This window comes from Mustelus asterias, chromosome 1 (genome assembly GCF_964213995.1).
Source record: "Mustelus asterias chromosome 1, sMusAst1.hap1.1, whole genome shotgun sequence".
NCBI classification, from domain to species: Eukaryota; Metazoa; Chordata; class Chondrichthyes; order Carcharhiniformes; family Triakidae; genus Mustelus; species Mustelus asterias.
Window position 1 is genome coordinate 39,516,611 of NC_135801.1, and position 23,634 is coordinate 39,540,244.

Here is a 23,634-nt window from a genome sequence, read left to right on the forward strand (position 1 = left end):
ATTAAGTGTTCTAATTGTTCTCCCATCCGAAACTTTAACTGATAAAACTTGCATATTTTCAAAGTTCAAATATTCTCTTGAAATATGACTTTGCCCTATTGACTTTTACCATGATGCATTGTGGTAAAATGCTTTTGACCAAAGTGAACAATATTCCTTAAAATCAATAATAATACATTTAAAATATCAGCATTTATATTTTATGATCATAATCACTTATCTGAATCAATCACTGCATCCAATGTGAGTAAATTGCTTCTTGCTAGCTTATTTTAAAGTCATTTAACTGAATACTGCTACTTCTTAGAAAGTACTCTTTTCTTAGAAACCCTACAGCACAGAAAGAGGCCATTCAGCCCATCGAGTCTGCACCGACCACAATCCCACCCAGGCCCTACCCCCATATAGTCATAGAATCATAGAAACCCTACAGTGCAGGAGGAGGCCATTCGGCCCATCGAGTCTGCACCGACCACCATCCCACCCAGGCCCTACCCCCACATATTTACCCACTAATCCCTCTAACCTACGCATCCCAGGACACTAAGGGCAATTTTTTAGCATGGCCAATCAACCTAACCCGCACATCTTTTGGACTGTGGGAGGAAACCGGAGCACCCGGAGGAAACCCACGTAGACACGAGGAGAATGTGCATACTCCACACAGACAGTGACCCAAGCCGGGAATCAAACTCAGGTCCCTGGAGCTGTGAAGCAGCAGTGCTAACCACTGTGCTACCGTGCCGCCGTACTGCTACTTCTGTCAGTGCCTTAATGTGGACTGATTTATAACATCTCACTAATCTTATTACCCCACTTCACATGCAGACACAGAAGCGCACCTGCAGACACGCTGACGTAGATGTAAACCTGCAGACACTCAGATACACAAATACACCTAGAGACACTCAGATAAAAAACACACCTGCAGACACTTAGACGCACAAACACACCTGCAGACACTCAGACGCACAAGCACACCTGTAGATGCACACACATACCTGCAGACACACGCACACCTGTGGACACACAAGTACACCTGCAAACACTCAGACACACAAGTACACCTGCCTCCCTAGAAAGGGTGGCAGCCACCTTGGAGACCTGGAACATGCGGAATGCAGTGTTACAGCCCTGATATGCGTTTGGACTGCATTCCAACATTCTAGCCATTGGTGCAATGCAATGGTGGCTAGATGAGAGGGAGACAAAGCACCTTGAGCAGGTGTGTCTGCTCCTAAAGGAGTAAGGAAGGTGCCATTGGGCACCAACAAGATGGAGGCACACCATTCAAGCACCCCGGAACTTCACCCATTATTAATACAGAAGGTTCAGAGCAAAGATGAAGAAGCAAATAAAAGAAGCAAAAAGGGAGTTTGAAAAGAGACTGGCGGCCAACATAAAAAGAATCCTTAAATCTCATAAGTAGTAAAACAGTGTTATGAAAGGGGAGCCAAGCGTATTAGGACTAACAAAGGTCTTCCCACATCAAGATAAAGTGCATAGTTGAGGTGCTAAATGAACACTTTAGGGGCGAGTTTATCATTTTCTGTCTAAGAGCTGAACCAACTTAAAACAACTTAAAGCAGAGTTTCAGATCTGTCTTTTGGGCGTGTTTTTAGGCCCCCACCTGCCTGCAAAATTCTGAGCAAGCCTGTTGCTCACTGCAGAAGCCTGTAGGAGGTGCTTAATGCACCCGAAAGGCTGCAGAGGGAGGTAGTGCACATGTGCAGGCCTCTGATGCTGCACATGTGCATTAGCAGTGCAACATCAGAGGCCTAGTGCAGGCAGCCTGTAGAGGCCACCCCCCCCTCCCTTCAATTGTGGGGGCCCGTGGCCCAAAATACAGCTCCGACTGATCACTCCCCACCCCCTCCCCCCCCCCCCCACCGTCCAGACTGATCATGGACCTGTACCCTCTCCCCCCTACCCCGCAGTTAATGAAGCATATTGTATCCTGGGTTTTATTAATAAGGACATACAGTACAAGGGCGAGGAGGTTATGTTGAATTGTAGAAGTCACTAGTATGGCCTCAGCTGGAGTATCGCATCCACTTCTGGGCACCACACTTTAGGCATTATGTGAAGGCATTAGAGAGTGTGCAGAAAACACTTCCGAGAATTATTCCAGAGATGAGGAACTTCAGTTATAAAGATAGACTGAGAGGAGATTTGATAGAGGTATTCAAATTCATGAGGGGTCTGGACAGAGTACATAGATGTTGTGCTGCTTCTTTCAAGAGGTAGCTGCATGACATCACTAGGAAGGAAGGTGGCATAGATCCAGTTTTAGTTTCACTTTTGCCTGTGACAGCTCTGGTGCTTTCAGCTTCTCACCTTTGTATAAACGTTCCTATGTGCTGAGTCTAAGTAAATGAACTCACAATGGGCCCGATTTTACCATTTTCATTCTAAGTGCTGAATCTGGGCGTAATGCCGATCCGACTTAGAAAACCTGCTTTCAGGCGCCCCCATACACACTCAGTCTGAAAAAAACATCTCCAGTCCCATTCGCACTGTGGGCGGGGCTTAGCGCGGCCAAAACGATCGGAGCTCTGAACTGCGCATGCGCAGTTTGAAAAAAATTTGAAAAAGTGTGCCCGTGTCAGATCGTTCCGGGCCGCGGAAAGCGGAGAAAGTGGCCCGGGAGCGAAAAGCGGAAGCGATGGTGCACACACACATCACTGTCCCCCTTATCCACCCCCCCAACTACCCACAGATATCACTGTCCCCTTTATCTACCACCCCCACTACCCAGACTGATCACCACCCCTGCCTCCCCTCCCCCCCACCGATTGCCCGCAGAGTGGCAGCGGACCCCCCTGCCCCCCCCCCACCAGAGATCCATCTGACCCCCACCGGAGATTCATCTGCACCCCCCCCCCCCCTACCAGTGAGCGATCGGGGCTCCCTCCTTCCCCCTCCCGCCCCAGACAACGATCTGGCCTCACTCATTCCACCCCCCCCCCCCCCAAGAGAATGGTCTGGCCTCACTCACCCCACCCCCCCGACAACGATCTGGCCTCACTCATTCCTCCCCCCCCAGAGAATGGTCTGGCCTCACTCACCCCCAACCCCCCCCCACCCTCAGAGGAACATCTGACCCGCCTCCTCCTCCCTCCCCACCAGACAACGATCAGCCCTCCCCCCCCCACCACCAGAGATACATCTGACCCGCCTCCTTCTCCTTCCCCCCCTGCCCCAACCAGACAACAAGCTGGCCTCACTCCCCTTCCCCCCCCAACCAGAGAATTATCTGACCCACCTCCCTCCTTCCCCCCTCCCGCCACCGATCTGAGTCAGAGAGCCGTTGGAAGCTCTGAACACGCTCTTCAGCAGCTGGAGCGCCCAATTCAGACTTTTATTCAGCAGGTCCATTACGGCACGGTTCCGGATTGTTGTAGCGTCAACGGATGAATGAACACCGCTCGACAATCACCAGGCAAGACTGTTCTCTTCCTGTGGGGGAACACTTCAGCAGTCACGGGCATTCAGCCTTGGATCTTCAGGTAAGCGTTCTCCAAGGCAGCCTTCACGACACACGACAGCGCAGAGTCGCTGAGCAGAAACTGATAGCCAAGTTCCGCACACATGAGGACGGCCTAAACCGGGATGTTGGATTTATGTCACATTATCAGTAACCCCCACAGCTTTCCCCCTGATCTTGCAGAATCTACTAGCTGTTCTGTCTGCAGACAATACACACCTCTTTAACCTGTGTTGAATGCTCCCTCCACCCACATTGTCTGTACCTTTAAGACCTGGCTGGCTGTAGAGATTTGCATTCTAATTAGTATTCTGTAACTTGATTTCTGTGTCTCTGTGCACTGTTGGAGAACAGACATCCACTCCATCTGACGAAGGAGCAGCGCTCCGAAAGCTTATGATATTTGCTACCAAATAAACCTGTTGGACTTTAACCTGGTGTTGTGAGACTTCTTACTGTGCTTACCCCAGTTCAACGCCGGCATCTCCACATCATGACTTCGATCAGATAGCCAGTTACCTATCCAATCGGCCAACTTTCCCTCTATCCCACACCTCTTACTTTCATCATAAGCCGACCATGGGGGACCTTATCAAACGCCTTACTAAAATCTATGTATATGACATCAACTGCCCTACCTTCATCAACACACTTAGTTACCTCCTCAAAAAATTCTATCAAATTTGTGAGGCACGACTTGCTCTTCATGAATCCGTGCTGACTATCCCGGATTAATCCGCATCTTTCTAAATGGTCGTAAATCCCATCGCTAAGGACCTTTTCCATCAACTTACCAACCACCGAAGTAAGACTAACCGGCCTATAATTACCAGGGTCATTTCTATCCCCTTTCTTAAACAGAGGAACAACATTCGCCGCTCTCCAGTCATCTGGCACCATCCCCGTGGACAGCGAGGACCCAAAGATCAAAGCCAAAGGCTCTGCAATCTCATCCCTTGCCTCCCAAAGAATCCGAGGATATATTTCATCAGGCCCAGGGGACTTATCACCTCCAGTTTATTCAAAACTGCTAGTACATCCTCCCTCCGAACATCTACTTCCTCCAGCCTATTAGCTGGAAATTTGTGTTATGCTTAGGGCCCTGTTAAGGAGCTGCTGCAGAAAAGCAGCCGGCATAATCAAGGACCCCTCGCACTCTGGGCATACTCTCTTCCACCTTCTTCCATCGGGAAAAAGATATAAAAGTCTGAGGACACATACCAACTGACTCAAAAATAGCTTCTTCCCTGCTGTCATCAGACTTTTGAATGGACCTACCTTATATTAAGTTGATCTTTCTCTACACCTTAGCTATGACTGTAACGCTACATTCTGCACCCTCTCCTTTTCTTCTCCCCTATGTACTCTAGGAACAGTATGTTTTGTCTGTATCGCAATATATGTGACAATAATAAAGTAAATCAAAAACTATACAAACTGCAGGCAAAATGAATGGAACTGAGATCACAAACATAAGAGGAGAATTTTTTTTATGCAGCAAGTGTTTATTTGACACCAGCCTTGATTCAATCCACACGTTACTGCTTTTCAGCAAAACTTTACTACTGCTCCAGACCTTGCTGGAATGACGCTGCAATGAGACCCACGGATTATATTATGCTGTCTTGGGGGTTTGACCATAGAGATGACCCAAGCGCCCGAGCATGGGTCTTCATACAATTGACTAATGATTATTAGGGTACCCCTTTAGTTGGGCCACTAAATTCCACCACTGAGAATCCTCCTCTCACTTAAAGTCGTGGCTTCACCATGGGACTGCTATGTTGCTAGTTAAGCGCATTTCGACGAAGGCCTAGCACCTTCTGCTCTCCCGGTCATCAACCAGGTTTCCCCTATCTCCCTTCACCAGCACCACACTATCCTTTATCTCCCTTGTTAGCCTTGGACCTCATCCCATTATCCTTGACATTTTAAGTTTTTATGTCTGCTCTGCCTCCTGAGCCCTGAATTGTCCAATGCAGATGCTCATTTTGATCCTAACTCCTCCCATCCTCAAAGCCATCATTAACCTGACTATTTACAAATGCCCCCATGAAATCCTACAATACCCAAACAAGAGCCTGCCACTGCCACCCTAGCAGATCTACCTCAGCACTGTTACCATCACTATAACCTCTGCCTCCCAATACCCAGATCTTAATCTTCAGGACACAAACCTCAACATCCATGGCCCTACTTTTAGATGCCACCATCACTACCCAGACAGCCTCTCCACCAGTCAAAAGTATTACGAAAGTCCACTTGAACGGAATAGTATGTCTCTCTTGGTCCCAAACATCCTGCACTCTCCTTCCCCAGACAGCCTGCACTATCCCTTCCATCTTTACCCACCCATTGCTCCACCCTCCTCACCAAGCGTGGCTCCCTTTCTCTCTCCTTTGGTCATCCTTGGCTGCCACTTCCTAGTTTGAAGCATAGGCTGGCATTTAAAGAAACTCCCCAAAGAGAGTTAACAACAAGCAACAACCATTAACCATGAAAGTAGCCAAGCGCGCCAGCTGCTGGCCACTTATATACTGTCATAAAAGTGAACATTCCAATTTCTTGCTGGCAGGGAATTTATTTTGGAGTAGGAACTTAATTCTGGTAAAACAGCCTGCAATGAGTACGTATGACAAGCTAATGCATTCAAAAAGGCTTCCCTGCCCTTAACCCTCTTTTAAACAAATTCCTACAGTTCATCCTGCCATCGGGAGACTGATTTTTGTGGCTTCCAACTTAAGATTCTCTCAGAGAATTCTACATCTGAAAAATCATAATATTTGTCTTTGCCTTAAAATTTGCTGACAAACTGATCAATAGTTTCTTTGGCTGTGGTTTAAAAGCCCGTTTGAATTAATTGATTCTAAAGTTGACCTTGCCTTTTAGCAGATCTTGTCCAGAATTTAAATGGGTCTTTCAGGTCTGTTTGTGGCAGTCCAGAAGTGTTGATGCAATGGAGACTTTAATAGCCAATCCAAAATCTTTATTTTTTTTATTTCCTGTGCATTATTTGTCTCAATGCAAAAATCCTTCCTCCCCTGCTTGTCCCCCAATCCCACACTGGGATACCTGTCTCTTGTTCTAAAGTTCGTTGCATCTTTGTTGCAATCTCTCCCAGCCCTCACTAACCACTCACTGTCCCAGCTGTTCTTAGACCATAGAAATCCAACACATTTTCCCTCTCTTTTAGTTCTGAAGAGCCAAAAGGACTCAAAACATTAATGCTGTTTTCTCTCGCTATAGATGCTGCCAGACCTGTGGTTTTTTTCCAGCATTCTCTGCTTTTGTTTCAGGTTCTAACATCTGTAGTAATTTGCTTATTTTCTTTAGTTATATTGTTTTCTTATTGGGTTCTGCAAAAAAAAACCTCCATATGTTACTGAACTAGTTAGATTCATAGAATTCCTACAGTGCAGAGGGAGGCCATTTAGCCTCGACAACCATCCCATCCAGGCCCTGTAAACCCCACGTATTTACCCTGCTAATCTCCCTGATACTAAGTGGCAATTTAGCATGGCCATTCAACCTAACCCACACATTTTTGGAGTGTGGGAGGAAGCCGGAGCACCCGGAGGAAACCCTCGCAGACAGGTGGAGAATCTGTAAACTGCACACAGACAGTGACCCGAGGCTGGAATTGAACCCGGATCCCTGCTGCTGTGAGACAACAGTGCTAACCACTGTGCCACCAAATTATTGGAATTCATGGACAGAACTTTCTGGCCCTTCACACTGGCAGGATCCTCCGGTCCCGCCGACAGCACACCCCTGCCACAGGTTGCTTAGTGGCGAGGGGTAAATTCCTGTCGACAATGGCAGGACCAAAAATTCCTGCCGTCAGCCAATGCCGGGCCACCACAATATACGTGGCACGTTGCTCAGTAAATCCCGCATCCTGAACGTTTGAATTCAGAGGAGGATATTTTGCTATCTTGGTTTCAAAATGTATTACAATCATTGTTAAATTGTTTGATATATTGTGTTGAGAGCAATAATGTAACATGGCAGCAGAGATAAGGACATACAGAATGTGTTAGCAGTAGTGCCTGAAATAGTGACAGCAACCATAAATACAACATTGTGGGCAATTGGAAAAGCCACACAATCCTGGGCTGGGAGATTTAGGACCAAATTTCTTGCTTACAAGTTTTTGTTTCCCAGAGTTTTCCCCTTCCTTTAACGATTTTTCATCAAGGAAAATAATGCAAGTCTGCTACGTTAATGGACTTCTGCCACCCCTGAGCTCTGTGTATGCGGTATTGGATTTTTAGCATCTTGCGCAGGGGGAATTCTACCCACTAAGGTCTTTTTGGTGGGAAAACACAAGACCTATAATGGGTTTGCAGTCTTGCAGTCCTGATTTGGACCTGCATTTTACTGTACATTGCCACCATAAAACTGCTTTCTGTGTCAACTATCGTTCCAATAAATTCCGCTTTCAATTGTTCACTCTCTCAGACTACTGATTCTCGAGTGTGACTTTTGAATCTGGTCCGAAATCTTCCAGCCATTTTCAGTGCTGTCCCAGGCTTTTTTGGCTTCCCCATTGTCCATAACGTCATACTTATGATCGCTATTATTATTTCTAACACCACTGCTAACACATTATGCACATCTACATCGCTGCCACAATGTTACATTATTGCTCTGAACACAATGTATCAAATGATGTAATAATGATTGGTGCACTAAATGAAAGGTTCCTTATTAAAGAATAACAAGATTCAAGAGATCTGTTCTGTACACATGCTATCTGCTGACCTGCTCCAAAAGCTGTACCATGTTGGCTTGCATCAGTTCCTGTAATGATACATACTAAACTATTCACATATGGTGGCCACAGAGCAGGTCAGAAGCTAGGAAAACTGGTGAATAAATCACCTCCTCTCTCCTGAAAGCCTATCCACCATCTACAAAGCATAAGTCAAGAGTGTGATGGAATATGCTCCACTTGCCTGGATGAGTGCAGCTCCAACAGCACTCAAAAAACTCAATACCATCCAGGACAAAGCAGCCCGCATGATTGGTATGCCTTTCACAAACATTCACTCCCTCCACAACCGACAAAAAATGGCAGCTGTGTGTATCATCTAGATGCACTGCAGCAACTCATCAAGGCTCCTGACACAGTACTTTTGAAATCCATGACTGCAGGCATCTAGAAGGACAGGAACAGCAGTCACCTGGGAACACTGTGGTGAACCATTGTTGGTTACCACCAGGAGTGCTGAGCCATGGTTTGGCCAGCACTGAGTCTGTAGATATGTTACTGTTGGGGTAAGGGTTGGGCTGTTCTACCTGGTAATATAGTCCTATGGTACACTCCAGTTGGCTCCACCTTCCGGGAGAGGTATAAAGGTCACTGCTCTGCCTGGTGACCCTTTAGTCTGGGATTGTATATTGTATATAGTAGCTCCGTTATTGTTGGTAATAAAAGCCTTTATTTCCCGGGTACATCCAGCCTCCCGTGTGATTTATCGCGCATCAAACACCACCACCTGGAGGTTCCCCTCCAAGTCATTCACTATCCGAGCTTGGAAATATATCACTGTTCCTTCACTGTCGTTGAGTCAAAATCCCAGAACTCCCTCCATAACAGCACTGTGGGTGTGCCTACACCTCAGGGACTGCAATGGTTCAAGAAGACAGCTCACCGCCTCCTTCTCAAGGGCAACTAGGGATGGGTAATAAATGCTGGCCTAGCCAGTGATACCAATATCCCATAAAGTGAGTTAAAAAATATATTCAGCAGTACGTTAAAGCAATATCACAGCACAACCCTGACTGATTTCTCTCCCTCTCTCTCTCTCTCCAACCAAAGGGTCACAAGACAGTCATCAGGAGCAGGAACCTTGGTTGATTTCCACTCATATCAGGCAGAGGAGTTACCAATGCCCAATACTAGCCCCTAGTCTATCCTGGCTGGAATTAGGTAACTCAGCCCTGGGCGGGGATTGAATGGTGAACCTTTTCTATTCTGTGTGCATGTAAGGCTCTGTACCACAATGGGCAAATTTGACCAACTCACCACAGACCTGGAGTTGTTCCCTCATACTGCCTACTCCTCTTAGTTTCGATATGATTCTATCCAATACTATCTGACTGTGATATCATAGAGTCATAGAGGTGTACAGGATGGAAACAGGCCCTTCGGCCCAACTTGCCCATGCCGCCCTTTTTTTAAAAACCCCTAAGCTAATCCCAATTGCCGGCATTTGGCCCATATCCCTCTATACCCATCGTACCCATGTAACTACCTAAATGCTTTTTAAAAGACAAAATTGTACCTGCCTCTACTACTACCTCTGGCAACTTGTTCCAGACACTCACCATCTTCTGTGTGAAAAAATTGCCCCTCTGGACACTTTTGTATCTCTCCCCTCTCACCTTAAACCTATGCCCTCTAGTTTTAGACTCCCCTACCTTTGGGAAAAGATATTAACTATCTAGCTGATCAATGCCCTTCATTATTTTATAGACCTCTATAAGGTCACCCCTCAGCCTCCAATGCTCCAGAGGAAAAAGTCCCAGTCTATCCAGCCTCTCCTTATAACTCAATCCATCAAGTGCTGGTAGCATCCTGGTAAATCTTTTCTGCACTCTTTCTAGTTTAATAATATCCTTTCTATAATAGGGTGACCAGAATTGCACACAGTATTCCAAGTGTGGCCTTACCAATGTCTTGTACAATTTCAACAAGACATTCTAACTCCTGTATTCAATGTTCTGACCGATGAAACCAAGCATGCCGAATGCCTTCTTCACCACTCTGTCCACCTGTGACTCCACTTTCAAGGAGCTATGAACATGTACCCCTAGATCTCTTTGTTCTGTAACTCTCCCCACCGCCCTACCATTAACTGAGTAAGTCCTGCCCTGGTTCAACCTACCAAAATGCATCACCTCGCATTTGTCTAAATTAAACTCCATCTGCCATTTGTCAGCCCACTGGCCCAATTGATCAAGATCCCATTGCAATTGGAGATAACTTTCTTCACTGTCCACTATGCCACCAATCTTGGTGTCATATGCAAACTTACTAACCATGCCTCCTATATTCTCATCTAAATCATTAATATAAATGACAAATAACAGTGGACCCAGCACTGATCCCTGAGGCACACCGCTGGTCACAGGCCTCCAGTTTGAAAAAACAACTCTTTACAACCACCCTCTGGCTTCTGTCAAGAAGCCAATTTTGTATCCATTTAGATACCTCACCCTGGATCCCGTGAGATTTAACCTTATGTAACAACCTACTATGCGGTACCTTGCGGTACCTTGAGAGTATTAATTATCAATGGGTTAGAACATTGTTACCTGAACATTGAACTCCTGCATCCTCGCTGTGCCGACAGTTATGCTTGCCCCAGGGTGCCGCAACGCATTGATCGAGCCTTGACTCACTCCCATCACAGAGCACTTCATTTAACCAGATTGGATCACTGCCCTGCCCAAACGATGCTCCAGTAGTAGCCTGAATTGCCCTCCCACAGTTGAGCTGCCGACACACCACATGTGCATCATGTAAGTCCCAGTAATCGCTGCAAACCGTCCCCCAAACAGAGTTGTGAAAAATCGCCACTCTCCCACCACAGATATTGTCTCCATCTTCCAACATCACCAATCCTGCTCCTGGAACAGAACAAACAAAAATAACTCATCATTTTCCACTCTCCAATGTAATACTAAATGCCTATATTCTCAGCTCTGGGTCAGGAGGTCACAGTTTCAAGTCCAGCGGTTCCCAAGTTGTGGGTCCTGACCCCCGATAGGGTCACAGGGTAAGCAATTTGGATTTGAAGCCCTCAAACAGCAATGGCAACTGTTGAGGGAGACTCTGTCGGGAAAGCGCTGGGACCAGTTCTTGGGCCCCATAATGTGTGCATCCATTTTTCTTTTTGTTCTGGCTCCGTTTTACTGTTAGTGGAGGGGAAGACATGAGCTCTACAAAGGCAGCATCAGTGCTTGCCATGAGCACACCTCGTTATTTTTCTCTGACCCTTGGTTTGCTGGGAGCGAATGAGGGGAGAGTACCTTCAAGAGCACCCACAAATGACAGGGCCACATCAAACAATGTGAATCCAGATTGGAAAATTAGTGAGTGGGGGAAGAAGTCATGCAACAACTGGAGGATTTAGCTGAGGGTGAGGCAGGAAGGAGCCCCAATGCAGAAAGTTCCAGTACACCTCATTGGCATGGTGTTTCTCTAATCTGGAACTAAACATTTTGGCAATTAAAAGTATTACAATCCCATTTGGGACTGTTAACATTTAAAGAAGAAATCTGAGCATAAACAGGCAGCAATTAACCAACAGAACTACACCACAAGTTTTCATGTTTTTAAATAAAAACAAACCTTATCATATATCAAAAAGACTTAAAGTAGATACACTTAACAATGCTACAGCATATCAGGACTTACTCTATAAACTCAGTTTAGCTTTTCACTTAGATGTAAGGGTTCCTTTACCTTATGAAACCTGAAGGTTCATTCACTATTGCTTAGGATCAACCAAAAGTAATGCTACAGCCCTCCCGAATTTACTTCAATTCTCCTTAGTACCCCTGCAAACCCACCAATATCAAATTCTATGGGATGTTCATTCATTAGCTTTTTCGCTACACAATTCTCCACCTTTGAATTCCCCCACCATTGGGAATATCCTCCCTGCATCTACCCTGTCTAGTCCTGTTAGAAATTTGTAAGTCTCTGAGATCCCCTTCGTCGTCTGCACTCTAGCAAAAACAATCCTAACTTAGTCAATCTCTATCAGTCCCGCCATCCCCGGAATCCGTCTGGTAAACCTTTGCTGCACTCCCTCAAGAGCAAGAACATCTTCCTCAGAAAAGGAGACTAAAACTGCACACAATACTCTAGGTGTGGCCTCACCAAGGCCCTGTATAATTGCAACAACACATCCCTGCTCCTGTACTTAAAACCTCTTGCAATGAAGATCAACATGCCATTTGTCATCTTTACCACCTGCATGCTTGTCTTCAGTGATGTTTCCATTGTAGCTCTTGTTCATGTTGAATCTGTTGTATAATGCAGGTCAGTTCCTTTTTTTGGTCAATTCCAGTGTGACTTCAATCAGCCACTAGTAATTATTTAACGTCAGCTTGCAGGTGGAAGTCATTATGTAACTATAAGCATATGTATATTGGGCCTTTTGGGAACGGAGGGGACATGTTAGATCAGCTAGATAGCCAATATCTTTTCCCAAAGGCAGGCGAGTCCAAAACTAGAGGACATCGGTTTAAGGTGAGATACAAAAGGGTACAGAGGGGCAATTTTTTCTGAGGGTGGTGAGTGTCTGGAACAAGCTGCTAGAAGTAGTAGTAGAGGCAGGTACAATTTTTCTTTCAAAAAGCGTTCAGACAAGTAAGATGGCTATCAAGGGATATGGGCCAAGCCAAGGCAATTGACACTAGCTTAGTCATTTTTTTTTAAAAAAGGGCGGCATGGACTAGTTGGGCTGAAGGGCCTGTTTCCATGCTGTAAACCTCTGATTCTGATTCTCTGATTCTTTCCCTTGAGCACCCTATCGGATCCTTCTTCAGGTTGCTGGCATATATACAATTGTCTTCCCACAGCTTTCCAGGCTAACTCTGCTGGCTGCTTTCTGTCACAATGCTCTGTGAGTCACACAACCCTCAGACAAAAACATTATCCTAATCTTTGTCCTAAAAGGACAACTCTGAATTTTAAAATAGTGTCCCCTGGTTCTAGACTCACCCACAAGTGGAGACATCATTTCAATATCCACCATGTCAATACTGCTCAGGATCTTACATACTTCAGTCAAGTTACCCTCAACTATTCAAGACACCAGTGGAAACAAGCCCAGCCTGTCTACCCCCTCCTCATAAGACAACCTGCTCATTCCAGGTATCAATGCAGTAAACCTCCTTTGAATCGCCTCCAACACATTTACAACCTTCCTTAAATAAGAAGGCCAAAACTGCATACAGTATTTGTGAAGCGTCTCATCAGTGCCCTGCATAACCTGAAGAATAATATTCTCACTTTTATGTTCAATTCTTCTCGTAATAAAGGATAACATTCCATTCACCTTTTTGGTTATATGCTGTACCTGCATACTAACTTTTTGTGACGCATACACTACAACACCTAGATCCCTCTGCACCCTGGAATTCTGCAGTAATTCTCCATTTAAGAAATACTCTAATTCACTGATCTAAATTGTAAAAAGTTGAGGCCCAGCACAAACACCTGCAGGACTCTGCTTGTCACATCCTGCCAATCAGACAAAGATCCATTTATGCATGCTCTCTGGTGTCTGCCAGCCAGCCAATCTTCTATCCATGCTAATATGTTAACGTTTACACCATGAGCTTTTATTTTCCGTAATAACCTTTGATGGAGGATCTTATCAAATATCTTCTGGAAATCCAATTATTGGACGTCCACATGCTGCCCTTTATCCACAGCACATATTACTCCTTCAAAGAACTCTAATTATTTGGTTAAACATGATGCCCCTTTCACAAAAACATGCTGGACTCCGCATGATTACTTTGAGTGTACCCAGCTATAACCTCTTTAATGATCGACAATCGATGTCAAGGTAACTGACCTATTGTTTCCTGCTTTCTGCCTCCCCCCTTTCTTCAATAGAGGAGTTATATTTGCAACTTTCCACTCTGATGGAACTTTTCCAAAATCTAGGGAATTTTGGAAAATTAAAATGTTCAGCATCACTTCCCTAGTGATTGTAATTTCACCAAGTTCCTCTCTGCTTCGCCTCCTGATCTACATCTATTACTGGTTTTTTTATCCTCTATCATGTAGACAGAAGGAAAAATATTTGTTCATTCCACCTGTCATTTCCTTCTTATCAATCACTGGAGATGCATTGATCCAGGGAGTGTTCCATCCCATTGTACCTGGTTCCATAGAATAGCCATTGAAGAGAATAGAAAGGCATGTGAAAATGTTGATCCCACAGGTAATACCCACATAGGGGCATGGGTGTTAAGGAGAATGGCCCGAGCTTGGGAGAGAGAGTTCAGGAAATAGATAAGTCTAAGGCAAATAAGGGTAGAAAGATGTTCCCAGTAAAAGGGCCAAACCTTGTATGGAGGAATGAGGGGGGGTTAGAGGAAGAGGTAGAAGTCTCTGACCCCCATACGCTCCTCGTGCAGGAGGAAGCAGAGATCAGCCCCAGGGGAACTCCAGCATGGGCGGTGCTACAATTATGGCCTAGCTGACCACCATGCCTGAGAATGCAGGGCACCCCGCCAATACCCACATGAACAGGACCAGAGAAGGGATATATGCCACTAGAAGGACCGGTGCAATAAGCCCCAGTAGCCACGGTGGAAGAAACCAAGCGTCCCTTCTCACTGTACCCTCAGCTGAACGCTGAACAAATGGCATGACAGTGCCAGACAACATCGATCTGGGTATGTAACGCAAGGTGGAACAATAAAGGAAGACCACTGCTGGACGGCGAGGTGGGGGGGCCACCCCATCGAATTCCTGTGGGACACAGGGAGCTTCCGCACTACCCTGAATCCATCCACAGAAATCGGTGCATCATGGCACATCAGAAGAACCATCATGTTAAGTGGGTTCACTGGACATTTACAGGAAGGATCGGAGACAGACACATTAGAATTTAGGATAGGGGACATAATGTGTTATCACCCACTTATACTCGTGAATCTGCACCCAGAAGCAGAACATATCCTCGGCTCCGATTTCATGCGTAAATGTAATTTGTCATTTGACCCAACAAACCGTTGTGTCTGGCTGATGCTCCAAACAAATGAGGCACCAACTGAAGTAGCTACAGGGAGACATACAGACAGTTGTACAGTTGGGGAATTATGGATAAACCCTGCAGATATGACCAATGATTTGGGCGCACAGGAGATTACTGTGAAGCACACACTCGCAGCGCACAAACATGACTGTGACCAGATGTTGGGGGAAGTAGTCGTAGAGGGCCCTGATTCAAAACCCCAAAAACAGTACAGCTTCCCAAAACAAGCCAAGAGCGAGGTTGCAAAAGTAATCACCAGCCGACTACAACAGGGAGTCTTACGCCCGGTATCTTCAACAGACAATTCACCGATTTGGCCTGTTAGAAAACCGGACAACTCTTGGAAACTAACAATTGACTATAGGGAACTAAATAAAACAACCCCACTAACAGCACCAACAGTAGCACCAGCCCTGCGACTAAAATAAGGCAAGTCCCACAGACAAAATATTTCATCGTTCTAGATATCAGCAACAGGTTTTGGTCCATGCCTTTAAACCAGCAGTGCCAATACAAATTTGCCTTTAGAGTCCAAGGGCAACAGTATACATGGACCTGCTTGTCCAAGGATTCACAACTCCTTGTCCATTTCCCACCGAAAGTTAGCCAAAGGGCTAGAAGGCTTTTCCCGACCAGAAGGCCTGATTCAATACATAGATGACCTCCTCCTATAGACAGATACTGGGAGGAACATTTAAAATTGCTAGATGAATTACTGACCCTCCTTACAACACTTGGATTAAAAATCAATCCCAAAAAGGCCTAGATCATGAGGCCACAAGTCACATACTTAGGGACTGTAGTGACCTACGGCAAACACGAGATTGAAAGGAAGCGAATACAGACAACAACCCAATTGCCCTGGCCCAAAAATGTGAGCTCACTATAATCCTTTCTAGGATTGGTGGGATATTGTAGGAACCACATTGACGGTTTTGGCATCAAAGTCTCCCCACTATCGGAACTGCTAAAAAAGAATGCCCCATGGAACTGGATAGAGCAGCACACACAGGCGGCACGGTAGCACAGTGGGTTAGCACTGCTGCTTCACAGCTCCAGGGACCTGGGTTCGATTCCCGGCTTGGGGTCACTGTCTGTGTGGAGTTTGCACATTCTCCCCGTGTCTGCGTGGGTTTCCTCCGGGTGCTCCGGTTTCCTCCCACAGTCCAAAGATGTGCGGGTTAGGTTGATTGGCCAGGTCAAAAATTGCCCCTTAGAGTCCTGAGATGTGTAGGTTAGAGGGATTAGTGGGTAAAATATGTAGGGGTAGGGCCAGGGTGGGATTGTGGTCGGTGCAGACTCGATGGGCCGAATGGCCTCTTTCTGTACTGTAGGGTTTCTATGATTCTATGATTTCTATGAATTTAAAACAAGCCCTGGCAAAGACTCCAGCACTACAGGTGCCAGACCCACAACTACCCTACGCGTTAGAAGTTGCCACCATGGATGCAACAAGTTCTCCAAAAACGTCACAGGAGACTCGGACCAGAGGCATACGCCTCACGGCTCTTATCCCCGGTAGAACAGGGTTGCTCGGTGTGCAAGACACACCTCCTGGTAGTTTCTGGGTGGTTCACTTTGCCTACATCACTGGTCTCAATCCCCTCACTGTATTAACAGAACACACCCCCATACAGTTGCTACTGGATTATGAATTAAAGATGGCACAGTTAGCCAGAACTACATAATACGGTGGACTCTGATGCTTCAGGACCACGACATTAAAGTAAAATGAACCAAATTGCCCACCTTCTTAGCAGACAACCTGAATTATGGTAGAGAGTTCCATGACTGCCAAATAGTGGTAACAAATGATGCTAAGGGACCATTTGTGCCAAAACAGAAGGGGGGAGGACCCAAAGAAGGCAAAATAAAAATTTTTGTAGATGGATCCTTTATGGTAGAAGAGGGAAATAGAAAGACAGGGTGCAGGAATTATATGGAAGACCAAACAGGTAGACCTGCGGTGGATCTTGCTTTGAAGCTGCCAAACAAAATCATTGTCCAGGCTGCTAAGTTAGCAGCAATAACCTATGTAGTTAGTTATGCCAATGAGTTCCCGACACCTGCAGACATACATTCAGACAGTATGTATGTCTGGAACAGCCTGACAGACTTTCTGCCACTGTGGAAAGCGAGATTTGTCTTGGCAGAAGGAAAACCTCTACCATCTGCACCCCTGCTAAAATATATCGTCCAGATTGCCCATGGCCGTGAGTATGGCATTGTTAAAGGTAGGGCACACCATTGAACTTCCCCGCCAGAAATATAAGAGCAGACGAATTGGCCAAGCAGGGCACCCGAGAAGGAGCTCCATGGCAACCCCCATCCCGGAAGACACCATCACTGTCAGTCAGGCCAAGATTGAGGATCTTGTGCAAGCACAGAGCAGCGACAGGGTATTAAAACAAATACGATAGGTGGAAGGACAAATTACAGTTAAAAGATGGACTTGTCCTCAAGGAGGGACAATGCCAACAGGGGACTGCAAGAAAAAGTGCTGTTAAAGGCGGCTTAGAAACCACCAGGTGGCACACACTGCTACCACTGTGCACTGGTGACAGAAGGACAGAATATTTAAACTGGACAAGGGGTGCCAATCAAGAAAGTTGCTCTGTCCTAGGGGAGGGAAATAGAGAAGAGATGAGGACCTCAGAGAGATTTAAACTGGAGGTGAAAAATTAATTAACTGGAGTAGATTACAGACATAGGAAGGGTATAAGAGTCCTGGAGGGACTTGAACATGAAGTTGAGGATTATTGGCTGGAGAAGGTTACAGAGGTGAGGAAGACCAAGAGTTATGGGGTAATTTGAACAGAACTAGGAGAATTTTAAAATTGAGGTACTTTTGAACCTGAAGCGAATGTAGGTCAGTGAATACAGGGTCGAGTGATGAAGGGAGTTGATGGGAGATGTGCACAACACCGATTTGCTTGATTATTAGTGTAGTGAAAGCTGCTGACTTACGTGAGCAGGTGACCCCAGCATGCTTACACTGGGAACTGCGGTTAACACCAAGTGGGTTGGAAATGCATTGATCCAGGGAGCGTTCCATCCCATCACACCTGACACCACTGAGCAGGACCTCCCTATCTGTCTGTCCGTGGTAAGTCCCAGATATCGACTCAGCCTTCCCACAGTTCAGCTGCTGGCAGACAATGTCTCCCTCGGTGAGATCCCAACCATCATCACAGACTGTCCCCCAGGTGGATTGGTAAAGGATCTCCACTCTCCCGGAGCATACGTCACTCCCATTGGTCAGTCTGACAGGGAAAGATCCTGTCAAGGAACAAACAAGATTGGATCAATCTCCTGCTATGGCTTTAATCCCTAGAATCCATTAAGAAACAGGAAGAGGCAATTCGGCTCTTTGAGATTTTTACACAGGAAAAGGAAGAAGCTTCGCTCCTTGAACCTGTTACACAGAAACTACAGGAGCCGATTCAGCCTCTTGATTCATAAGTTAACTCAAGACTACCAGAGGATGGAGCATGGGCCATTCCTGAATCCTCTGACCCAGAATGTTGCAAACATTTCAGCATCATGCCTCATCACTGCTAACCTGAGCAAGTAACTCCAGCATCCTGAATGTGCGTGCAGTTGCTGATATTCCTCTGGCCTGTCGGGCATTCACTGATGGTGGCCTCAGTCCCAACACACTCCACGTTATCCAGCCAGATAGGATCTACTCCTGGGGCAAAGCTAGTGTTCACAGACACAGCAACCCCACACTTGAGCTGCCTGCAGACAATTGAGGCATCCACGATGTCCCAGTTATGATTGCAAATGGTGCCCCAGGAGGAATTCTGATAAATTTCAACTCTTCCCGAGCACTGGTCAGGACCTCCTCGCAGTCTGGGGGGCAATGGACCTGGAAAAATAACAAGATAATGCTTACATTGTGAAAAGATGCCGCAACATACAGATAGCTGTCACCACAACCAGTTCACAGACACTAATAAAACCCTGTCCTGCCTGTCCAGAACTCCATCTGCCCATTCTATCAATCATTGCACCCTTTTATAGGGAACACCCTTCCATAAGGATTCCAATGGTACACTGCACACCTGCAGACACACAATCACACAACCATAACTGCACAGCTGGAAGCATACTAACAGACGCATATGCACAAACACACCTGCAGACACTCAGACGCACAAGTACACCTGCAGACACTCATACAACTACAGCTGCAGACATTCAGACGCACAAGCACACCTGCAACCACGCTGATACATAAGCACAGCCGCAGACATGCTGACATACAAGCACACCTGCAGACAAATTGACGCACAAGCCCACCTGCAGACACTCAGACGCACAAGCATACATGCAGACGCACATGCTAATCTGGTGTGCCTTCATCTTTGTTCTGAATCTTCTGTATTAATCATGGGTGAAGCCCCGGGGTACTTGGTTGGTGCACCTCCTCCTTGTCGGAGCCAAATGGCACCTTCCTGACTTCTTGAGGAGCAGACACACCTGGACAAGGTGCTTTGTCTCCCTCTCACTTAGCCACTATGGCTAGAATTTGGAATGCAGTCCAAGCGCATACCAGGTCAGTAACTCTGCATTCCGCAGGATCCAGGTCTCCAAGCTGACTGCCATCCCTTCCATGGAGGCAGGTGTACTTGTGTGTCTGTAGATGTGCTTGTGTCTCTGTGTACCTGCGGATGTTCTTGTATCTCTGTGTATCTGCTGGTGTGATTGTGTGTCTGCTCCTCAAGGAGGCAGGAAGGTGCCATTGGGCACCTACAAGCAGGAGGTGTTCCAACCAAGCACCCCGGGCCTTCATCCATGATTAATACAGAAGGTTCAGAGCACAGATGAAGAAGCAAATAAAAGAAGCAAAAAGGGGGTTTGAAAAGAGACTGGCAGCCAACATAAAAGGGAATCCAAAAGTCTCACATAAATAGTAAAAGGGTGTTAAAAGGGAGAGTAGGATCTATTGCTCATCACTGCTAACCTGAGCAAGTAACTCCAGCATCCTGAATGTGCGTGCAATTGCTGATATTCCTCTGGTCTGTCAGGCATTCACTGATGGTGGCCTCAGTCCCAACACACTCCACGTTATCCAGCCAGATAGCATCTACTCCTGGGACGAAGCTAGTGTTCACAGACACAGCAACCCCACACTTGAGCTGCCTGCAGACAATTGAGGCATCCACGATGTCCCAGTTATGATTGCAAATGGTGCCCCAGGAGGAATTCTGATAAATTTCAACTCTTCCCGAGCACTGGTCAGGACCTCCTCGCAGTCTGGGGGGCAATGGACCTGGAAAAATAACAAGATAATGCTTACATTGTGAAAAGATGCCGCAACATACAGATAGCTGTCACCACAACCAGTTCACAGACACTAATAAAACCCTGTCCTGCCTGTCCAGAACTCCATCTGCCCATTCTATCAATCATTGCACCCTTTTATAGGGAACACCCTTCCATAAGGATTCCAATGGTACACTGCACACCTGCAGACACACAATCACACAAACATAACTGCACAGCTGGAAGCATACTAACAGACGCATATGCACAAACACACCTGCAGACACTCAGACGCACAAGTACACCTGCAGACACTCATACAACTACAGCTGCAGACACTCAGACGCACAAGCACACCTGCAACCACGCTGATACATAAGCACAGCCGCAGACATGCTGACATACAAGCACACCTGCAGACAAATTGACGCACAAGCCCACCTGCAGACACTCAGACGCACAAGCATACATGCAGACGCACATGCTAATCTGGTGTGCCTTCATCTTTGTTCTGAACCTTCTGTATTAATCATGGGTGAAGCCCGGGGTACTTGGTTGGTGCACCTCCTCCTTGTCGGTGCCAAATGGCACCTTCCTGACTTCTTGAGGAGCAGACACACCTGGACAAGGTGCTTTGTCTCCCTCTCACTTAGCCACTATGGCTAGAATTTGGAATGCAGTCCAAGCGCATACCAGGTCAGTAACTCTGCATTCCGCAGGATCCAGGTCTCCAAGCTGACTGCCATCCCTGCCATGGAGGCAGGTGTACTTGTGTGTCTGTAGATGTGCTTGTGTCTCTGTGTACCTGCGGATGTTCTTGTATCTCTGTGTATCTGCTGGTGTGATTGTGTGTCTGCTCCTCAAGGAGGCAGGAAGGTGCCATTGGGCACCTACAAGCAGGAGGTGTTCCAACCAAGCACCCCGGGCCTTCATCCATGATTAATACAGAAGGTTCAGAGCACAGATGAAGAAGCAAATAAAAGAAGCAAAAAGGGGGTTTGAAAAGAGACTGGCAGCCAACATAAAAGGGAATCCAAAAGTCTCACATAAATAGTAAAAGGGTGTTAAAAGGGAGAGTAGGATCTATTGCTCATCACTGCTAACCTGAGCAAGTAACTCCAGCATCCTGAATGTGCGTGCAATTGCTGATATTCCTCTGGTCTGTCAGGCATTCACTGATGGTGGCCTCAGTCCCAACACACTCCACGTTATCCAGCCAGATAGCATCTACTCCTGGGACGAAGCTAGTGTTCACAGACACAGCAACCCCACACTTGAGCTGCCTGCAGACAATTGAGGCATCCACGATGTCCCAGTTATGATTGCAAATGGTGCCCCAGGAGGAATTCTGATAAATTTCAACTCTTCCCGAGCACTGGTCAGGACCTCCTCGCAGTCTGAGGGCCAATGGACCTGGAAAAAGAACAAGACAATGCTTACATTGTGAAAAGATGCCGCAACATACAGATAGCTGTCACCACAACCAGTTCACAGACACTAATAAAACCCTGTCCTGCCTGTCCAGAACAACATCTGCTCATTCCATCAATCATTGCACCCTTTTTTCGAGAACATCCTTCTATAAGGATTCTCATGGTACACTGCACATCTGCATACATACAATCACACAACCACAACTGCACACCGGCAAGCATGCTGACACACCTACAGACACACTGTTGGTGGGATACCCCAGATTTCCAGTATTGTCAAGAAAACTCTGACAATATAAGACTCACAAAGTCAGCATATTCTGTAAAATGCCAAAACTTTATTAAACCAGCGGCCACCAGGAGATCATCAAAAAGGGTTAATCAGCTCTGACACGGAGCAGAAAAACCTCTCCGATGATTCAACAATACAATCAAAATACAGATCAATTATAGATTTCTCTTATCAATCATTTTCAAGATACAAAAATCAACAATAATATCTGTCAAATGCCCTGGCCAATTGCATTCCACTCCTCAAATTGACGGTATTTTATTTGTCCGTGAAATCCGGAAGCTAACTCCTATTTTGGCTGACCCTTATACTCTGGTTGCCTAGAAACCTAAGATGCTCAGCCCAGAGTTCAAATTAACATTCTCATGGGTTCCCATAAAGTTCACTGTCTAACCAGACAAAATCGGAGCACCCGGAGGAAACCCACGCAGACACGGGGAAAACGTGCAAACTCCACACAGACAGTGACCAAGCTGCGAATCGAACCCGGGTTCCCGGGCGCTGTGAAGCAGCAGTGCTAACCACTGTGCTACCGAGCCGCCTGTGCTGCAGGTAAACCTGCAGACAGGCTGATGCACAATGTACACAAGTAGACGCACAGACACACAAGCACACTTGGAAACACACAGACTCACAAGCACATCTGCAGTCACTCAGACGCACAACCACACCTGCAGACACTTGGACACACAAGCACACCTTCAGACACTCAGACGTACAAGCACACTGCAGACAAGCTGACGCACAAGCACACCTGCAGACATATACACACCCACACACACAAGCATACCTGCAGACATGGAAATGCACAGGCATACTTGTAGACACACAAGCACACCTGTAGGCACGCAAATAGACAAGCACAAATGTGGACCCACTGGCACACAAGCACACCTGCAGACACACTGGTACACAAGCACACCTGCAGATACACAAGTACACCTACCTCCATTGAAAGAGTGGCAGCCACCTGGGAGACCTGGATCCTGCGGAATGCAGAGTTACTGACTTGGTATGTGCTGGGACTGCATTCCAATATTCCAGCCATGGGTGCAATGCAGTAGCGGCTAAGTGAGAGGGAGACAAAGCACCTTGTCCAGGTGTGTCTGCTCCTCAAGGAGTCAGGAAGGTGCCATTGGGCACCGACTAGGAAGAGGTGCACCAATCAAGCACCCTGGGGCTTCACCCATGGTTAATACAGAAGGTTCAGAGCAAAGATGAAGACGCAAATAAAAACAAAAAGGGGGTTTGAAAAGAGACTGGCAGCCAACATAAAAGGGAATCCGAAAGTCTCATATAAATAGTAATTGGGTGTTACAAAAGGGGGAGCCAAGTGTATTAGGACTAACAAAGGGC

At 46.4% G+C, this 23,634-nt stretch overlaps 2 protein-coding genes across 2 annotated transcripts in view; both read right to left on the reverse strand.

Annotated features, from left to right (window-relative positions):
- LOC144506549 (scavenger receptor cysteine-rich domain-containing protein DMBT1-like) overlaps positions 1–12,522 on the reverse strand; it is a 56,447-nt gene extending 43,925 nt beyond the window's left edge. The window contains exons 1-2 of the mRNA XM_078232858.1: positions 12,474–12,522; positions 10,898–11,125 (exon numbers count right to left, since the gene is read on the reverse strand). Of these exons, the coding sequence (XP_078088984.1) occupies positions 10,898–11,125; positions 12,474–12,522 (277 nt within the window). The remainder of the gene's footprint in view (positions 1–10,897; positions 11,126–12,473) is intronic.
- Positions 12,523–16,072: 3,550 nt separating this feature from the next.
- On the reverse strand, positions 16,073–23,326 carry LOC144506602 (scavenger receptor cysteine-rich domain-containing group B protein-like). The gene is made up of 7 exons (XM_078232990.1): positions 23,225–23,326; positions 22,914–23,004; positions 21,658–21,966; positions 20,252–20,560; positions 18,845–19,153; positions 18,250–18,561; positions 16,073–16,089 (listed from the first exon to the last, which is right to left on the reverse strand). Exons 1-7 carry the CDS (start codon positions 23,324–23,326, stop codon positions 16,073–16,075), a joined length of 1,449 nt encoding a protein of 482 aa, XP_078089116.1.
- Positions 23,327–23,634: the final 308 nt, after the last annotated feature.

Excerpts from the sequence above, each read along its gene's own strand:
- LOC144506602 (XM_078232990.1), bottom strand. The coding sequence starts at position 23,326 with ATGGCTGGAATATTGGAATGCAGTCCCAGCACATACCAAGTCAGTAAC. Across the intron at positions 20,561-21,657 it reads TGCTGGAGTTACTTGCTCAG|GTCCATTGCCCCCCAGACTG; the intron begins GTTAGCAGTGAT and ends TTATTTTTCCAG. Across the intron at positions 19,154-20,251 it reads TGCTGGAGTTACTTGCTCAG|GTCCATTGCCCCCCAGACTG; the intron begins GTTAGCAGTGAT and ends TTATTTTTCCAG.